This window comes from Hyalella azteca, unplaced genomic scaffold (assembly GCF_000764305.2).
Source record: "Hyalella azteca isolate HAZT.00-mixed unplaced genomic scaffold, Hazt_2.0.2 contig15432, whole genome shotgun sequence".
NCBI lineage: Eukaryota > Metazoa > Arthropoda > Malacostraca > Amphipoda > Hyalellidae > Hyalella > Hyalella azteca.
The window spans coordinates 119,795-136,176 of record NW_025945286.1 but is presented as its reverse complement, the minus strand read 5'-3'; the positions used below and the strand labels follow the sequence as shown (position 1 = coordinate 136,176).

The window sequence follows — 16,382 nt, the reverse complement described above, 5'->3', positions numbered from 1 at the left end:
TTCATATAACTCTGAACGTTAACGAGGATGATCAAAGAATTAATTAGAATGTTGTTCAAATCATTATGACTGAGAATTTAGCACTCCTTTTAAAAAAATATCATATTATCAACCAACATTCAAGGTTTAATTTAGCTTAAAAACGCAAACTAGAAAAACATTTTTTTAATAAAAGAAGTTAATATTGAATGTAAATTATGCTTCCAAGAGTAAACGAATTTATTTATATATCAAAGACATTCTAAATAAATTTTAAAACATTTTTAATTATTATTTTACGACAAATCATTAAGAATAGGATATTCTGTCCGACGAAAATGGCATCAACACCTGAATTGCCTGGAGCAACAAGACCGAGAGGAAGATTAGCCCTAACAACAAAGAAGTCTTAACGAGCACACAGCAGTGTCGATATTTGCGGTCACCTCACCTGTTCAGACGAGAACATTCTGAAAAAAATGACAGTGTTCTTTTGCTAGGCTTTTTTTCTGAGCATAAAGCTTACCGCTGAGAGAAAGCTTACTCGTGAGCACAAAACCCACTCATGAGCATAAAATTTGTCTCACTTCTGCCATAGTTGAATTAATACATTCAACCATGACTTCTGCGTTCTGGGCATATAGCACACCTCACCGAAATGCTCTCTTCCGAGCAGAAATATGACGTCTCACCCGAAATTACACATCTTATTTAAAGGAAACGTTTTATATGCTAGGTTTTTACAGGTTACTAATAATAATTTCTGCAACGTATGTGTTTTTCCGTTATATTGCCGTAGGGACGGAAACAAAATCCATTAAATTCTCAGTTGCTCCCCGAGACGCGACGCTGTGGTAAATCGTTTTGCTCGAGCTATAACGAATGAGTCTCAACTCTCAACAGCTATCATAGCGGAGATTTTTGGGCAAAGACAGTCGGTTACAGTACACAAGTACTGAAAAAAATCTGCTATTGCCAGCACGTAATCAATTGCGCCAGAAGGGTGGGAAATGCGTGTTTGAAATTACGTACATTCAGGTTCCATATAACACAGATTATGCCTGCCTTATTTGCTGGAAATAAATTAATATAAATTTAGAACAGAATATGTAAAACATTATCTGAAGATACTTGCCGAGCTAAAATATGGATTTAAGTGGGCTCGTCGTTTTCATTTAAATTTGATCAAAGTTGTTATTACGAAGCGCTCGCCACCTGGATGCAAAGTCGATTGTTTCCATGTCTTGAAGTATATTTAAGATAAACTCTATTTTACCAGAAAATACAATTCTTTTATATCAGCATAAATATTTTAAAAGCTAAATTTTCTGTAAAAAAAACTTGATAGAACACAAGACTCGAGAACTTCGGGCTAAGGTTCGACGAGTTGAGATTTAAAGTTCGGCCAGCTTAGAGGGCTTGTTTCAGCTAAATATCAAGTGATTATATATAATACATTTCTTGCAGATGTGTGCAAATCCGTCCACATTGCTGCATTTAATGCAGAGTGAAATATGAAAACCAGACTGCATATGGCCCATGTACGCCGAGAAATGAAATCAGTAACTGAAACGTTCGTCGATTATAATTTTCATTTAATACGCGATTTATCGTCTCGGAATTCTTACGGCAGCCACATTTGTGAAACACCGTCTGGAGGCATGAAAATTCATCAATATAATCATTTCAAGATGCGTATTGCCTTGCAATAAGACGACACCCATGATTTTTGGGGGTAATCATAGTGAATTATGTCGCATGCTGCAACTACTAACTTTTAAGGTTAACTGGTCACTCGAACTAATTGAATGACGTGATCGTCTTTTTCAGTACGACACTTCTCCGACATTAGATGATTTTTGAGGCAACTACTCTATTAGCAAGTACCAATATTTGATAATTCCATTATCTGTATATACCTGAACAATCGGAAAAAAGTGTGACAAGACGGAATTGTTCACGGTAGTAAGGTTATATGGGACAGGAATCCCGCATGGTCAGTGAGTGACTCCCTGCTTCCAGTTCCTCATTTTGTTAGTGATTGGACTCTAGTCAAGTGGAGTGGTCGTGCACGAATAGCGAGTGCGCGATTCTATGTTTGCAAGGTGAAATCTCAGTGCTTTGGTGAAAATCGGCACATAAACCGGACCAACTACTGTCAATCTCGCACACGCTGCGGCGAGATCCTCTTTATGTTTTTGTTATCGTAAAAATATTGGGATAATAAATTAATTAGCTAGTTAAACCTTGACCTTATTACACATTGGTGTTGTTTAATAAAATTTGAGTATTGCTCATTTCTCAAATCGGCTTAGTGTAAAAAGGAATTTATTTTCTTTACTACTTGTTTCTCACCATCTTTTCTTTATACTTTATTGGAAGGGAAATAATTTATGGTTTAATAATCAGAAGCAATTTTTCTTTGTTTTTCTATCGTATACATTTTTAGTTAGGAAGATCCTCACGATTTCAAGGAAGAATGCTGTGCGCACATCGTGCAGTCACAAGCAGGTGAGCATTGTGCGAATTCATTATACAAGAGGTTTTGTACAATGTAAATTGTAAAGCTTTGCAAATTTGTCGCATAGCTATAAATTGTGTCCTTTCAACCAGAAAAGTTCACTTAGCCTATTAGAATGGCAATGAAGGGCAAGAAGTAAATTTCGAACTAAGAATCTTTATCCAGTGCTTTTTCATTAATCTTGACAGCTAAATTAGAATTGGAATTATGCAAATTTCATATTCAGAAGGCGTTAGTAATTATTGACCTAATAACCGTGGCAGACCAATAAAAGGGCAATATCACGACTTGGGTAAATCGATAACCGGATAAGGTATCCTTTAAACGCTTCTTAATAGTTTATTATTAACTAGTGACTAGGTGATAATATTAGAATTAGCCTGATGCTGGTGCCTGGTGGTAAAATGCGTTATGTGCGCGCGGATGCTAAATTTCTGCAGCAAAACAACTGTAGCTGGAGTCTCTAGAGATAATATTAGAATTAGCCTGGTGCTGGTGCCTGGTGGTGAAATGCGTTTATAGTGCGCACAGATACTAAATTTTTGCAGCAAAACCACTGTAGCCTCTGTACATCAAACAGAGGCAACATTTTTCTCAAACTGTAGTATCACCAATTTAATTTAAGAGTCAATCAGGCATCTTACCTTCTGTCATTTTAACGTTGAGCTGTCTGTCTACTTGAGCTTAGTGACGATTTCCGAGCCTTACCATAAATCGGCCGCCACACCCAAATCTGATTGGCGACAAATAATAGCGTTTTTGGACAGACAAAGATCTTAGAAAATTTCAAATGTTCTTATTTTAGATTCTTGTTTTATCAGCTATTATATCCAATGAAAGAAGTCTGTTACCAATGTTGTCGCGTTAAGGCCACTGAGATTTGATATTTACGGCGCGCTTAGCACATTAGTATTCTGAACTTTTCTTGATTATGCCACTACAGACCGGCCATTGGGAGCAATGCATGGCTCACGTAGCTTGCCTTGTCGACTTGAGGGTGTTTTGATGACGCAGCTCCCTGGTGCCGCCTGAATCTAGTTATATGCATCCTGTCAGTGATGGAGAAATTTTGAGTCCTGCATACGTGCACGGCTAGCATTACATTACTAATAATCTCACGTGGCTGCTATAAATGAGCGATATCATTATTCCAGTCACTCCTTGCTTCTGGAGATAAGTTATTTTGTACGGTAGGTACTGGTGTTATTATGATTGAACGATTGTTGCGCATGTGTAAGTTATAGCACATCTGCGTCGCGTAAAAAGAGAACTTTTTTCAGAGATGACCTAAATTACTTTAAACTGTTTGGATTCGGCATAAATATCTTGAACGATGGTTAGACTGTACTGAAATGATGTATATACTTATACATTTGTGCAATCTTCATGATGTCGAAACATGAATGAAGAAAATATCGTACAAAATCGAATTTACTAGTATTAGAACATCGACTGTGAGGACGGAGTATAACGTAGATAATGATTACGCAATTAATTTCCTTTGTTCAGAACAAATTAAACGAAAATTATTCGATTAATGCTGGTGTAGCGGTCCAGTTTAATATTTAAGATTTTGTATGAATATAATAAAAATATTTAGAAATTTAGAATTAGATTTAATTGTAATATTAAAATTTGTTTATATCTGAACGTAACCACAGCTGAATACGACAATATAGCCAACTTTATTCCAGCTTTTAGTATTTTTGATACCTTGGGCCAGAACCTCATATTAGAGTAAGTACTAAAGTGTTGCAACAGTCATCCTGTACCAATTACTTTAATAGCTAATTTGATTTATAGTGTTTATAATCGTTTTACATGTATTTGTATTTATGTAACTTGTAACAATCTGTTATTTTTACAGGGTTCTATACTGAGACCAGAAAAAGCGTCTATCATTTCCCCCTCTATCCTGATCGTGAGATGCTTTACTGGTTGAACAAAAATATTAATTTTTTAATGAATCGCTGGCTAGTGGCATGTATATAGATGGAAATTTATGAAGAATTATCCTTTGTAGACCGCTTGTAAGTTAGGCGAATTGATTCCGTTTATTGTGTCGAAATTTAACTTCTGATCATGAGTGGAATGTAAGAATTTGCCATGCACTCTATACTATAATCGTTTAAGTTTCATTATAAGGAATGAAGTAATTGTTAATTTATGCTATTAGTAGTTAATTATTTGTATCACGTACCTGGAGTTTGTTCCCAAGTCATCGGTGTCTATAATAATTTGGTATGCTGGTCCAGTACGAATTGACTTGGTGCCCCTCAAAATTTGAACTTTCTCGACTGCAATGCACTTGCCGCGTGGACGGCGTGGTGGCATTTCCAGAAGCCTTTCCTAGACACCTTTGATTTATCATGCAGGCATCGAAAAGTCACCTGCCTCCTTCAACACGGAGGTTTGGCCTTTTAAGAAATGCTGGCAACTGGATTAACTTGTTTACGACGGAATACATTTGTGCCGCATTGGCTTGCAGAATAATCTCCCAGCGAATGACGAGTGCCACGAGTTTGAATTCGACAAAACAATATTACCATTTAAAATTTGCTGAATGAAAACAAAATAATCCTTGTAATTATTTGTTTCTTCCGTGTGTATTCAATTTTACGCGTCCACAGCATGTTGAAAAAATATTACGCAAACATGGTCATTTTTCAAGTACAATTTAATATATATTTTAAAATAAAACTGAGGCTAAACAATTGAAACTTTTGCACCCTTATTCTTGATTCTTGCGGCGACGGTCATGCGAGCCGGCAGAAAGAGGGTGGTCACGAAGGCAACCACAAACACAGCACGGTCCCACATAGATAAGACCCTGAGGATCGCGGGAATGGAGGGGCTTGCAAAATAATGCCAGGCGGACTGACAATATAATGCCGGGTGAATTGGAAGGGTCTCCGCACTTGGAGCAGGCGACGCTTGGTGAGCTACGAGTGTGCCACCCAAAATATGTTAAGATACCGGTATCGGTGAACTGCAATAGCTAGCGCTGAACAGTATGACCGAGGGAACGAGGTCTCCTCAAGAGTAATCGGAGGTCAGCCCTATTGATTTCGATGGTATCGTAGATTTGGGCGGAAGGTCAACGATTCACATCTCCGTGGGCCGTAAGATCGGGCGAACTGAATACCGCTCATCATGAGTGATGCCACAATGTACGGGAAACCTGGACAATAACGCAGCCTCCACATGCCTGGGTCCTACGAGGCTGCGGGGGCAGAGACGAAGGAAAAGGTGGGAGGGCTGAAGGGCAGTGACAAGAAATATATAGTGGGCATGCTAGGGCATTTTTCTTAGGTATGGGGATGGTCATTGAGGCCCTAAGACAGTGACCTCCAGGATTTTTGGACTTGTATACAAGGAGGATGAGATGAGGCCATTTCAGACTGTAGCGGAAGAATAGGTGTTTAGGTTATTGATAGGTGTTTAAGTGTGAAGAGCGTGACATGATTTGGCAAGGTCTACTGTCGATTACTGGGCAGCAATGATGCCTATAAGACAAGCAGTGCAAGGTGCTTATCGAACCCTGTTCCCTGAGTTTTCTGGGGTTGATGCTAGGGATAATTATTTAGATACGAAGACAAAAGTGCGATATGAAGCAGTGAAGACAGATTGAACTGTTTTCACTGCCTCTGTATAGCCAGGCTTAAGGCAGTGAAGACAGAAATGTTTAAAGAGAGGTTCAAGTGATATCCTGGATGCCGGGGGTTCAGGTGTTCGAGATGAAAGCCGTTGGGTCTTGTGTTAGGATGAGGTAGAGCGGTGTACTTAAACTGTATATGCTGGTTTTGGCGCTGCCGGGGTTGGCGGCGGGAGCGCTTTCTATCTAGGGAACTAAAGAGGCTGCAAAGCGTTGACGGGTGAGTGCGTCTGTTTCACGATACGCCCAGCAGTTTCCCTGAAATGGGACTGTTAGAACAAGGTGATTACCCAGCTAAGATTTGGAAGCTGGGATTATTAGGTTAGCACTCTTTGATATCTCTTTGCTCAACAAGTAGCCTAGTGAGCTAGGGTTGGCGGAGAGGAAAGAGTCCTTCCTGAAGCTGAAGGGAATAGGATGTTTGGCTGCCGTCTCGAACGACGCTCAAACCGCGGCTGTGAAGGCAGGCCATTTGGCTTTCTCAATAAACAGCTGGCCGTGGGGCGGGCTAGGAAAGTGGAGTAGATGGAATCCTATATAGAGACGCTCAGTGATAATAGATCATAATACGGAGGTGGTTGGAGTTCAAGAATACTTAAGAGGCGAGTATCGTGTCAAAAAGATGCTCGCTGATAATGGTGTGATTTGTCGCAGTGAGAAGTCCATGGGAGGGAAAGCAGGAGGAGAGTCCTTGTTGAGGATTCCGAAGTGGGTGGCGGATATCTAATCACCAATGATGACCTCTCTCGCCGCAGTGCTCTGATCATCTGATAACAAGAACATGTATGTGTGGCGTTAGCAGTCAGCCATCCACTTATTGAGTGGTTGGCCGTGATTTGGTATCTGCAGTCGACTGAGTGTAGGCTTGGGCCACCGAAGCTAGCAGGATGACAAGGAAGTCGATGACGGCATAAATTAGTATAGATTACCGCCTTAGAGGTAATCTAGACTATACCTCATTTATTAGTATAGATTACCTCCTTCATTCAACAGTCGCCATAAATGACTAGGGAACGCGCTTGGTTTTATCCCAGAATTAGGTGCCAAATCTTGACCAATTTCAAGCAAGAATTCAGTTGGCCGCAATTTTTTTTTTTTTTGTATTGTATATTTGGGTTCTAAATCATTTTTGATTTATCATTGCATAGTTTTAGTTTCCATAATATTGTTCAGTATGAATGCATTGAATACCATGCTTCACACCATCGTATGTTATCCCTGATCACTCCGTTTAGAGTAAAACCCCTTAATTTCAAATGAAATTCGTGATCCTCAAATTAAGGCTATTTAAAGTCAAGGATCAATAATATTTTTACCGTGTTCTAAATTTATAGTCAGTTATTGATTATGCAAAAGTCTTGTACACTTATCCATTATATATTAATCATATACGGTATCAAGTGTACTAAGTCAGGGTATCGCTAGCTTCCAACAAGTGAAGTCGAAACCATACCTCGTGATGGCAATGACTTGCTGCCTGAAGTCTCCGCAGCTTCGTCATCAGTAACTTTGCAGCCAAAATGACACGGGGTTGATTTAGTCAGACTGTTCTGATGGAACAGCGGTTACAGAATAAAAAATCATGTATATAAATGTTCTACTTATTTAGAAAACTTCGAAGTCGATAGGTAAACCGTACTTGGAATACTAGTTTGACAAGAACAATCATCATTGATATTCCGTAAATTTGTTGCATCAGTAGGGATAGTAAAAGCATTGACGGTAATTATTTTGTTTTTAATGGCAAAATTGTTATTCGAAGTTGAAGCGTGCTGAAATATGACAGCTTTGTGCAGGGCTGTTGCCTCTGGGCTTGTGCTGCGTCAGGGCGTGAGATGTCTCGGCTCCATGATACCCACGCTGCAGCGAGATGCTGACATCGCAGCAAGCCGCGCGCTCGCTCAGCTGCCACCCAAGGTATGATACTTCATTGCAATCGCGGTGACTTTAGAATAACTATCTTCGTAAATGTAAACACTTTTTAGAGTTGGGAAATGGGAAACCTGTAATAATAGCAAACGTTGCATGGTAGTGTCTATGAATGATATGCACTAAAGGAATATTTGTGTGTCCCATTAATTGTCCTTCACCCCAATGAGAAACTTTTTGATTTTCTAATTAATATTATATTGCGAACTTTTTGTATCGTAAAATTACTGCTCATAATGTTTTTTTTCGTTCCATGGCGTTCATATTAATTAAACGTTACCGAGTGTAATTAAATCATTGCCGTCAACCTTGAGTGTCCAAATCTTGATTTAAAATATAAACTGATTTCGTAAAGATATGGAAAAATTATTGTTTTTCAGGTAGCTTCATTCGTGGAGCGCTCTGCCATACTCTGCAAACCAAAAGCAATCCATGTTTGTGATGGATCAGAGGCAGAGATGAAGAAATTTAAAGCAGAAATGTGCCGAACAGGGATGCTCGAGAAGCTGGACAAATATCACGAATGTTATCTCGCTAGGACTGATCCTAATGACGTGGCAAGAGTTGAGAAAAAAACGTTTGTTGTCACGGAGAAAAAAACAGACGCCGTGCCTGAACCTCAACCAGGTGTGGAGGGCATGTTGGGGAACTGGATGTCCAAGGAAAAACTTTTGGAGATCGTGCGCGATAGATTCCTTGGATGCATGGCGGGACGAACCATGTACGTGATACCATTTAGCATGGGACCGATCGGCTCGCCTATCTCTAAAATTGGGATTCAGCTCACCGACTCGCCTTACGTAGTGGCGTCCATGAAAATCATGACAAGGATGGGCGGAGCTGTTCTTGGAACGTTGGATGAAGAAGACTTTGTTCGGTGTTTGCACAGCGTTGGCTGTCCGTTACCAAGCATGCACCATTACAGAGAAACATGGCCATGCAATCCTGATCAAACAATCATTGCACAAGTACCAGACAGCAAAGAAATAATTTCATTCGGTTCAGGTTATGGGGGGAACTCCCTTCTTGGTAAGAAATGCTTTGCTTTGAGAATTGGCTCTGCTTTAGCTTATCAAGAAGGTTGGTTAGCGGAACACATGCTCATTCTTGGAATTACAAATCCCGCCGGTGTAAAGCGTTACATCGCCGCTGCTTTTCCCTCTGCGTGTGGAAAAACAAATTTGGCCATGATGACTCCTTCTTTGCCTGGTTACAAAGTGGAGTGTGTTGGTGATGACATAGCGTGGATGAAATTCGATGACGAAGGCGTTCTCCGAGCAATCAACCCGGAAAACGGTTTCTTTGGAGTAGCTCCGGGGACATCTACGAAAACTAATCCTGTTGCAATGAAGACAATCGCGTCGAATACTTTGTTCACAAATGTCGCGAAGACAGACGACGGCGGAGTTTTTTGGGAAGGTCTCGAAGAAGAAACGGACTTCAGTTACGACATAACTTCGTGGAGAAACGTTCACCCGTGGAGGAAAGAAACTGGAGGTCTCGCTGCTCACCCAAACTCGCGGTTTTGTACACCAGCGTCTCAATGTCCCACAATGGACCCTTCCTGGGAGGATCCTCGAGGAGTGCCTATATCTGCAATTCTCTTCGGCAGTAGAAGGCCTGAAGGAGTTCCCATGGTTTACGAGTCTCTTGACTGGAAGCACGGGGTTATGATTGGTGCAGCAATGCGTTCTGAAGCAACAGCAGCTGCTGAATACAGCAAGAAAGAAATCATGCACGATCCTTTTGCAATGCGGCCATTTTTCGGCTACAACTTTGGCCTCTATTTGAAGCACTGGTTGAGTATGGACGAACCTAACAGAAAACTACCCAAAATTTTCCACGTCAATTGGTTCCGGAAAGGTTCAGATGGAAAGTTTCTCTGGCCAGGGTTTGGACAAAATATTCGCGTTTTAGATTGGATTTTTAGACGATTGGATGGGAAAGATATCGCCATGAATTCTCCCATTGGATTGCTACCTAAACCTGGAACGATTGACCTCGTGGGCATTGCACACTTGAACATTAAGATCGATGAACTCTTTCATATTCCCAAGGACTTCTGGCAGAAGGAAGTGAGAGATGTTAAGTGCTACTTGGAAGGACAACTCGGAAATGATTTGCCTGAAGAGATCAGGAATGAACTTGAAAAACTGCAACAAAGGGTTGAGAACATGCAATAGTCCCAATACACAAGGCTTTCGACTTGCGTGCTCACGGAACACAAGTTAATAAACTTGATGTATTACGTCACATGCGTTGATCTACGAGTGTGCTGAGACTCGTTTTAAATATAGTTGTTCCATTCTAGGAAATAATATATGAATTTACAGAGATCTATGAACTTTTTATACGATTTCCGATTACATTAATAATTTTACAATACTCCATTTATTGGTCACGTATTTTCTTTGCGTAAATATGGGCAAAGTATTTCACAATCCGTCGACCTTTCTCAGTGCATTGCTGACTTCAACGTTTTGGTTGATTCGTTTGAATCCCACAGGTGGTTTTTAATTGCAGCTTATCGGCTGAGCATGATGGCCGTTGCATACATTGGGTTGGTAATTGGGAAAATTTTGATTGACATTTTATTAGGTATTGATGCAGCGATCAGGGCTAAGTTTATTTCACATATGGGATTCATAAGTCTTAATTTAATACATTTTAATCAAGAATGGTCTCGTAAAATTTGTAATTTTGAATAGAAGTGACTTCATAATTTAAGAGCCGCCTATAATGAAAACATCGTAATTTACTAATGGAGTGTTAATTAGTTAAAGCAGGATCACTTTAAAATGGATACGATCCATGTTGTGAAAGACTCAAATTATAAACAATTTGCTTTTAAACATCAAAATAAATGTTAGATTACTACCATGGAAATTCAATATTGTAACCGAACTTAAAATCAGCGCGGTTTATAACCCTTTTAACCTTAGCACGTTTGTGTTTTTTTTTTATCCAAGCTTGTAGTGGTATGTCATGCCGCTTCTGAGAGGATTAAATGAAAATTCACATCCACACGTAATAGTTTGAACACCCGTCTTTTATTTCTTCCCTTGAAATAGAAATTAAGAGTGCAGACTCGTGATATCTTTTCAAAGATTAGCCGAGAATGAAGGCTGGTCGGCCTTATGCTGATTTTTTCGACAGCGGTCCAACCACAACACAAGTGCGTACCTAGAAAACAAAGAAAATATGAGCATCTGTTTAAGATTATATACCTTTGTAACCTCAATAAAATCCCACTTGAATATTTGAGTGCATCTCACCGTGTTCCAGAGGTGATCCGGGGGCCTTCAGTTTCATTAGCCACTGGCTGGCGAAACCTGAGCGTATTTACTTCACCCGGGACGCTTTCTGAAGAAAATTAGATTTTAACAATTTTGTGAAAACGCTAAAATAAGTATCACTAAGAAGACTAGGATCGATCACCTTGTAATTAACGAGGCAACGTGGAATTTCCAAAAAAAAAAATTGAAAACTTCTTAGTTCTGAGTACATAAAGTATTAATGGCGATGACATGTTTGCTACAACACGACATGGGACTAGAGACAACGAACCTCCCGCCTTGTTGACAACGATAGCAGGCAGAGTTTGTGCAGTAGTTGAAGGCATCGTTTCTTTTTCTCCTCTATGCAACATCAAGGAAACTTGTTCACAGTTCAGCCAGACTCCGGCATCCACCTCCTTAGCTTGTAACTGGAAGTTAAATACACCAGTTCAATAACAATAAGTTGTGATTTAAATTATACTTTCCTATAAATGACATTCATTCACTTTATTTTTTGCGATTGTTTCCACTAAATAATTCAAAGTGTGAGAGGTATCATATAAATCATTTCATGTTCATTTGTTCTTAATATTTGTTTTTAACACGTTGACTGGGAAGTGGTACTTATGCGTATCACGAATTGTATTTCTCCAGGACGTACCTTACTTCATATATACTAGTACATTTGTAGGTCCCGGTGAAAAAATTCCATTTTTTTGCAGTTTTCACATTTAATTAGGGAGTACCCATCCATATCATAAATTTTAGCTGGCCAACGCAATAACCCAATTCAATTATTTCGACACTTATTTTTCAAATAGGTTTTACCATACTAGTTTGGATTTATTAATACATTATACATATTATTCCGGTAGTAGAATGCATATGACCAATGGAAAATCAATTTAAATCCTCAATTTCTGTACTTCCTGATCGTACAAAAAGCAAATAATAGTACAAGATGAAGCAATCGGAGTCAACGTTTTTAATGAAAATATCCAAATAATATAAATAGCAATGAAGTTGAAAGAGATAGAAAGATAAGAATTAATTTTAAACTAGCTATACTTCAGTGAAAAATTTGAGTTCTGTTGAGATTGCCTACAATCCTACATCATCACCAACCTGGACCTGAATGGAGTCAGCAGGTAAGGGCAGCAATGCCAACAGGTAGACCACAAGATGTTGACGGACAGGGTGGCCTAAGCCAAGAACTGGAGGGTAAACTGACTCCCACATCCCCAAAACCTGCAACAGCAATTTGAACACAAATGTCACTAAATAATGGATCAAATATGATAATGCAAAAATTTCAAGTCTATCAGTGCTCAAATTTTTTAAAAGTGTGATGGCATCAAGTTTCAAGCCATTTTACAATTTTATATCTCTTCAATTTACAGTTTTATCATTCACACATCAAGTTAAACAACCTGCAATTAAATATCAAGAGACAAATACAGATTAAAAATAATTTATAGATTAATTCACTATGCTAATTACCGGAAAATTTTACTAATTAAATGAATGGAGTAACCTCCAATGTTGACCTCCAAGTAACCTCCAATAATGAAAGGAGTAATTTCCAATGATTGTTTTGAAAATGAGAAATAAAAAAAAGGTAAACTTGGAAAAAATAAAAAAAAAATAAAAATTTTTTCATTGAAACCATAAACCATTATCACTATAGTGTGTGGGCTATGACCAAATTAATTGGTTCTTATTTCTACCATGATAAATAATTATACAACTAACTTCAACAGGGTTTCCAGGGCTTAGAGCCACTCCAGTTTCTTCCAACAGCTCTCTGGATCCCGCTGCTTCCATGCTCTCACCCACCTCTCAACACAACCCAAGTCATGCACTTAGATTCTCATTTAAAACATATTCACATACTTCCACTTCAATATTGCAGAAAGTTCATTTAGATTTGATAAATTAATTGTTAATTTGTTCCAGGATATGAGTATTGAGTACCATAAAAAATTATATTGTACATTAAAATCTTAAGGGAAACAGCATCATAAATATTTCTGGTCAGCTGGGTGATAGATAAATTCATAAGCACTTGAGGCCTTTAGAAAAATCAAAATTTTGTTTTTGAACATCACATCGTACAAAAAACTTGAATATGTAAGCATCAAAATAATGATAAGTTGCTCAGCTGCACACTCACCAACATGGCCTCCAGGTGGCACCCAAGCTCCTGGAAATGTCCTCATGTGTTTAGCACGTCTTGTGAGCAGCACCTTGCCATCTTTAGACTGTACCAAAACACTCACACCAACAGCAATGCCCTGGGAAATTTTATCATTGTTACTTGAAGTGTGACTGGTATTTCCTCTGTCTGTTAAATCTTCAGTCTCCAATCCATTATCATGCTCAGGGTGCTGCCTATCCTGCTGATGCTGCAGTCTTGCAGGACAGAATTCAGAGTGCTGAAAAACAAATAGATAAGAATTAACCTTTACATCAACAATGTAATGTTTAGCAAATTAATGAATAATAATTAAAATTTGATACAAATTATTGCTGGTTACACCTACTCTAGTTTAGAGACACCAACATTATTTTACATGATACAACAATGGGTACAATGGGCACAATTGCACAAATACTATGGTAACTTATCAGTAATTGACAGGCAGTACAAACAGCAAACCTTGAAAATCAAGCAGAAGACAACCATTGAACTGATAAGCCAAAACCACACAAGCCTGTGAACAATGGCTAATTTCTGTTAACAAATTTATAGATCAGCATAAATTAAAATAGTAATAGAACAGCATAAGTTCACAAGTGTTTTATTCTAGATAAAATTCCCATAACACTTGTAATCTTTTTCAACCTACCCAATATTGCAAATTAGGGTTTTGGAGACACTTGATGGCAAACAAGATTTTTTCTTTTGACATTCCCTACTACAGTACTACACTAGTAGAAAATTCAGCAAAAGCCACCTATAAATCAGACAACTATGTCCAATTATTGCCCATGAATCTGGCCAATTTCACCCATTCCTAGTACTTTCTCCCAATTTCTTCAGCAAAAAATAAAAAAACAGCCAATTTTCACCTGAAATTTGAGAAATTTAACTGTGAAACAATATTTCCTCTCATGATGATAGGAAAATTCTGCCCAAAATTCCAAAAAGGCCCTAGTAAATACTTGTATGTAGACTGTAGTTGTATATAAATGGGTTATGGAAGAATAATTATCATAACCCCGGCATTCACCTCAATTAGGCTCCATAGGGATAAGATAATGAATGAAATTTTGATCTAGATCAGACAAATAGAATTTAGAAACAAAGTGATTCTAAAAAAAAATCCCCCATTCGACAGTTTCCACTATGTTGGGACTTGGGAACATAACTTTTATTCCGAAGCTCAGGATTGTAGCAGTTAGCTTACCTTCTTGTGCTTGGTGCTTGCTGTGCCATAAGCTGATAAAAAACAAAAACAACAGAACAAAAAATAACAAGAATATCTATTAAAAACTTAAATAAAAAGTAACAGAACAAATTACATATAGGCTTTCAAAGACATGTTGCTTTCCCACCATATAAAAATATTATTAATATGTATAATGTAACTATAAAAATGTTATCAATATGTATAATGTAACATGCAAGAATTTAAGAAAGAGAGTTTTTTAGTCTTCACAAGTTCTACTATTAACACATCATCAAGTATTCAAGTTTAGGTCAAACTCATGGTTAACAGTTTCATTTTGTACACCAAGTACAGACCAAAGTCATAAGGCAATAAATTACTCACCCTCAAAGTGTAAGTTGCCTCATTTTGGATCTTGACAGATTTGTGAGCAATATTCATCAATGTTATAAAGTTTGTCTCCCAGCTCAATTTTATACTACATGCGTGAGGGTCAAGCAATGTTTGGGGCACAATATTGTTAACATCTTGATAGAGGCCCTTCTTTTCAACTCCCAGCACGTTTATTTCTTTTTTAGAGTTCGTAGAAGGATCGTTGAAGAAATTTTCTCCGAGTGATTGTGATATATTTGAAGTTAGTTCCTCGCATTTACGGTCACTCAACTCAGTCAGCTGATCTAGGAGGCAGTTTCCAAATCGAGCTGGCACACTGGCGCCTTCTCGATTCATCAAATGAACCAAAAATTTTGTATGTTGGTACATATTTCATCAGAACGATAATCAATACAGATAAAAAACTGTCTGACCACATTACCATTCAGACAAGACAAGAAAATTGTCAATTACTAGGCACTCAAATTGGCAAGAAATTAAGACGGGTTACCATGAAATGCTCGTGTCAACTCGACAATGATTACGGTAGTCATTACGCCAGTTTAGGGTCGAGAGTTGCATGAGAAAACGGCCATATACGCTCACAAAAGCAAACAAGCACCTAAATTTTATACATTTCAAAAACTATGTAAAACCGGTACCGGGTACGTGGAGCAACCATTCAATTCTTAGGAAGTTAGGTATATGTATGCCCCAACAATTACTTTAATGTTAAGGAGCTCCTAGATTTTTATTGCTGCCAACTCAGTGAACTCACTATTCACTATGCCAACTCACCCTAATCAACGAATTTCGCCGGCAAATGCAAAATCTGTCACATATTTGTACATGAGATTCTGCAGAGCATGGTTGAACTAATACAACTTATACAAGGGTTGACCTACGCGCAGCAGCGCCTTGCGGATGCCATTTGTTATTCTATCCGTGATGTCACCTTGGTCGTTGTGACGTCACAGTGTGATTCAAACTGATTTGCAACACCAGTTTGGCTTAAAATGAGACTAGTAGCAGTAAATAAATTCTTTTGGGCCATTTTAATGAGATAAATTTTTTTATGGTTGAACTAATACACGGTTTTCCTCACGTGCAGCTGCGCCTTGCGGATGTCATTTGCTATTTCAACTGTGACGTCAACTATGCTCTTGTGACGTCACTTCGTGACGTAAAACTGATTTGTAACACTGGTTTTACTTGAAATACGACTAGTTGCATACAGTAAATAATTTTTTTGGGCC

The 16,382-nt window shown here is 38.4% G+C and overlaps 2 protein-coding genes across 4 annotated transcripts; one reads left to right on the top strand and one right to left on the bottom strand.

Annotated features, from left to right (window-relative positions):
* Nucleotides 1-2,031: 2,031 nt before the first annotated feature.
* LOC108678744 (phosphoenolpyruvate carboxykinase, cytosolic [GTP]) lies at nt 2,032-11,124 on the top strand. 2 transcript variants are annotated; one of them, XM_018167208.1, is made up of 3 exons: nt 2,032-2,490; nt 7,952-8,072; nt 8,465-11,124. In XM_018167208.1, exons 1-3 carry the CDS (start codon nt 2,459-2,461, stop codon nt 10,265-10,267), a joined length of 1,956 nt encoding a protein of 651 aa, XP_018022697.1. In that variant the 5' UTR covers nt 2,032-2,458; the 3' UTR covers nt 10,268-11,124. The 2 variants fall into 2 exon arrangements, with proteins under 2 accessions (XP_018022697.1, XP_018022698.1); XM_018167209.1 differs by having other exon boundaries at nt 7,942-8,072.
* Nucleotides 11,116-15,914, bottom strand: LOC108678745 (nucleoside diphosphate-linked moiety X motif 17). Of its 2 annotated transcripts, XM_018167210.2 has the most exons (7): nt 15,139-15,914; nt 13,536-13,797; nt 13,115-13,200; nt 12,488-12,610; nt 11,652-11,790; nt 11,360-11,447; nt 11,116-11,267 (listed from the first exon to the last, which is right to left on the bottom strand). In XM_018167210.2, the coding sequence occupies exons 1-7, from the start codon at nt 15,514-15,516 to the stop codon at nt 11,186-11,188; spliced, it is 1,158 nt and encodes a 385-aa protein (XP_018022699.1). In that variant the 5' UTR covers nt 15,517-15,914; the 3' UTR covers nt 11,116-11,185. The 2 variants fall into 2 exon arrangements, with proteins under 2 accessions (XP_018022699.1, XP_047740378.1); XM_047884422.1 differs by lacking the exon at nt 15,139-15,914 and having other exon boundaries at nt 13,115-13,198; nt 13,536-13,598.
* Between the last annotated feature and the right edge of the window lie 468 nt (nt 15,915-16,382).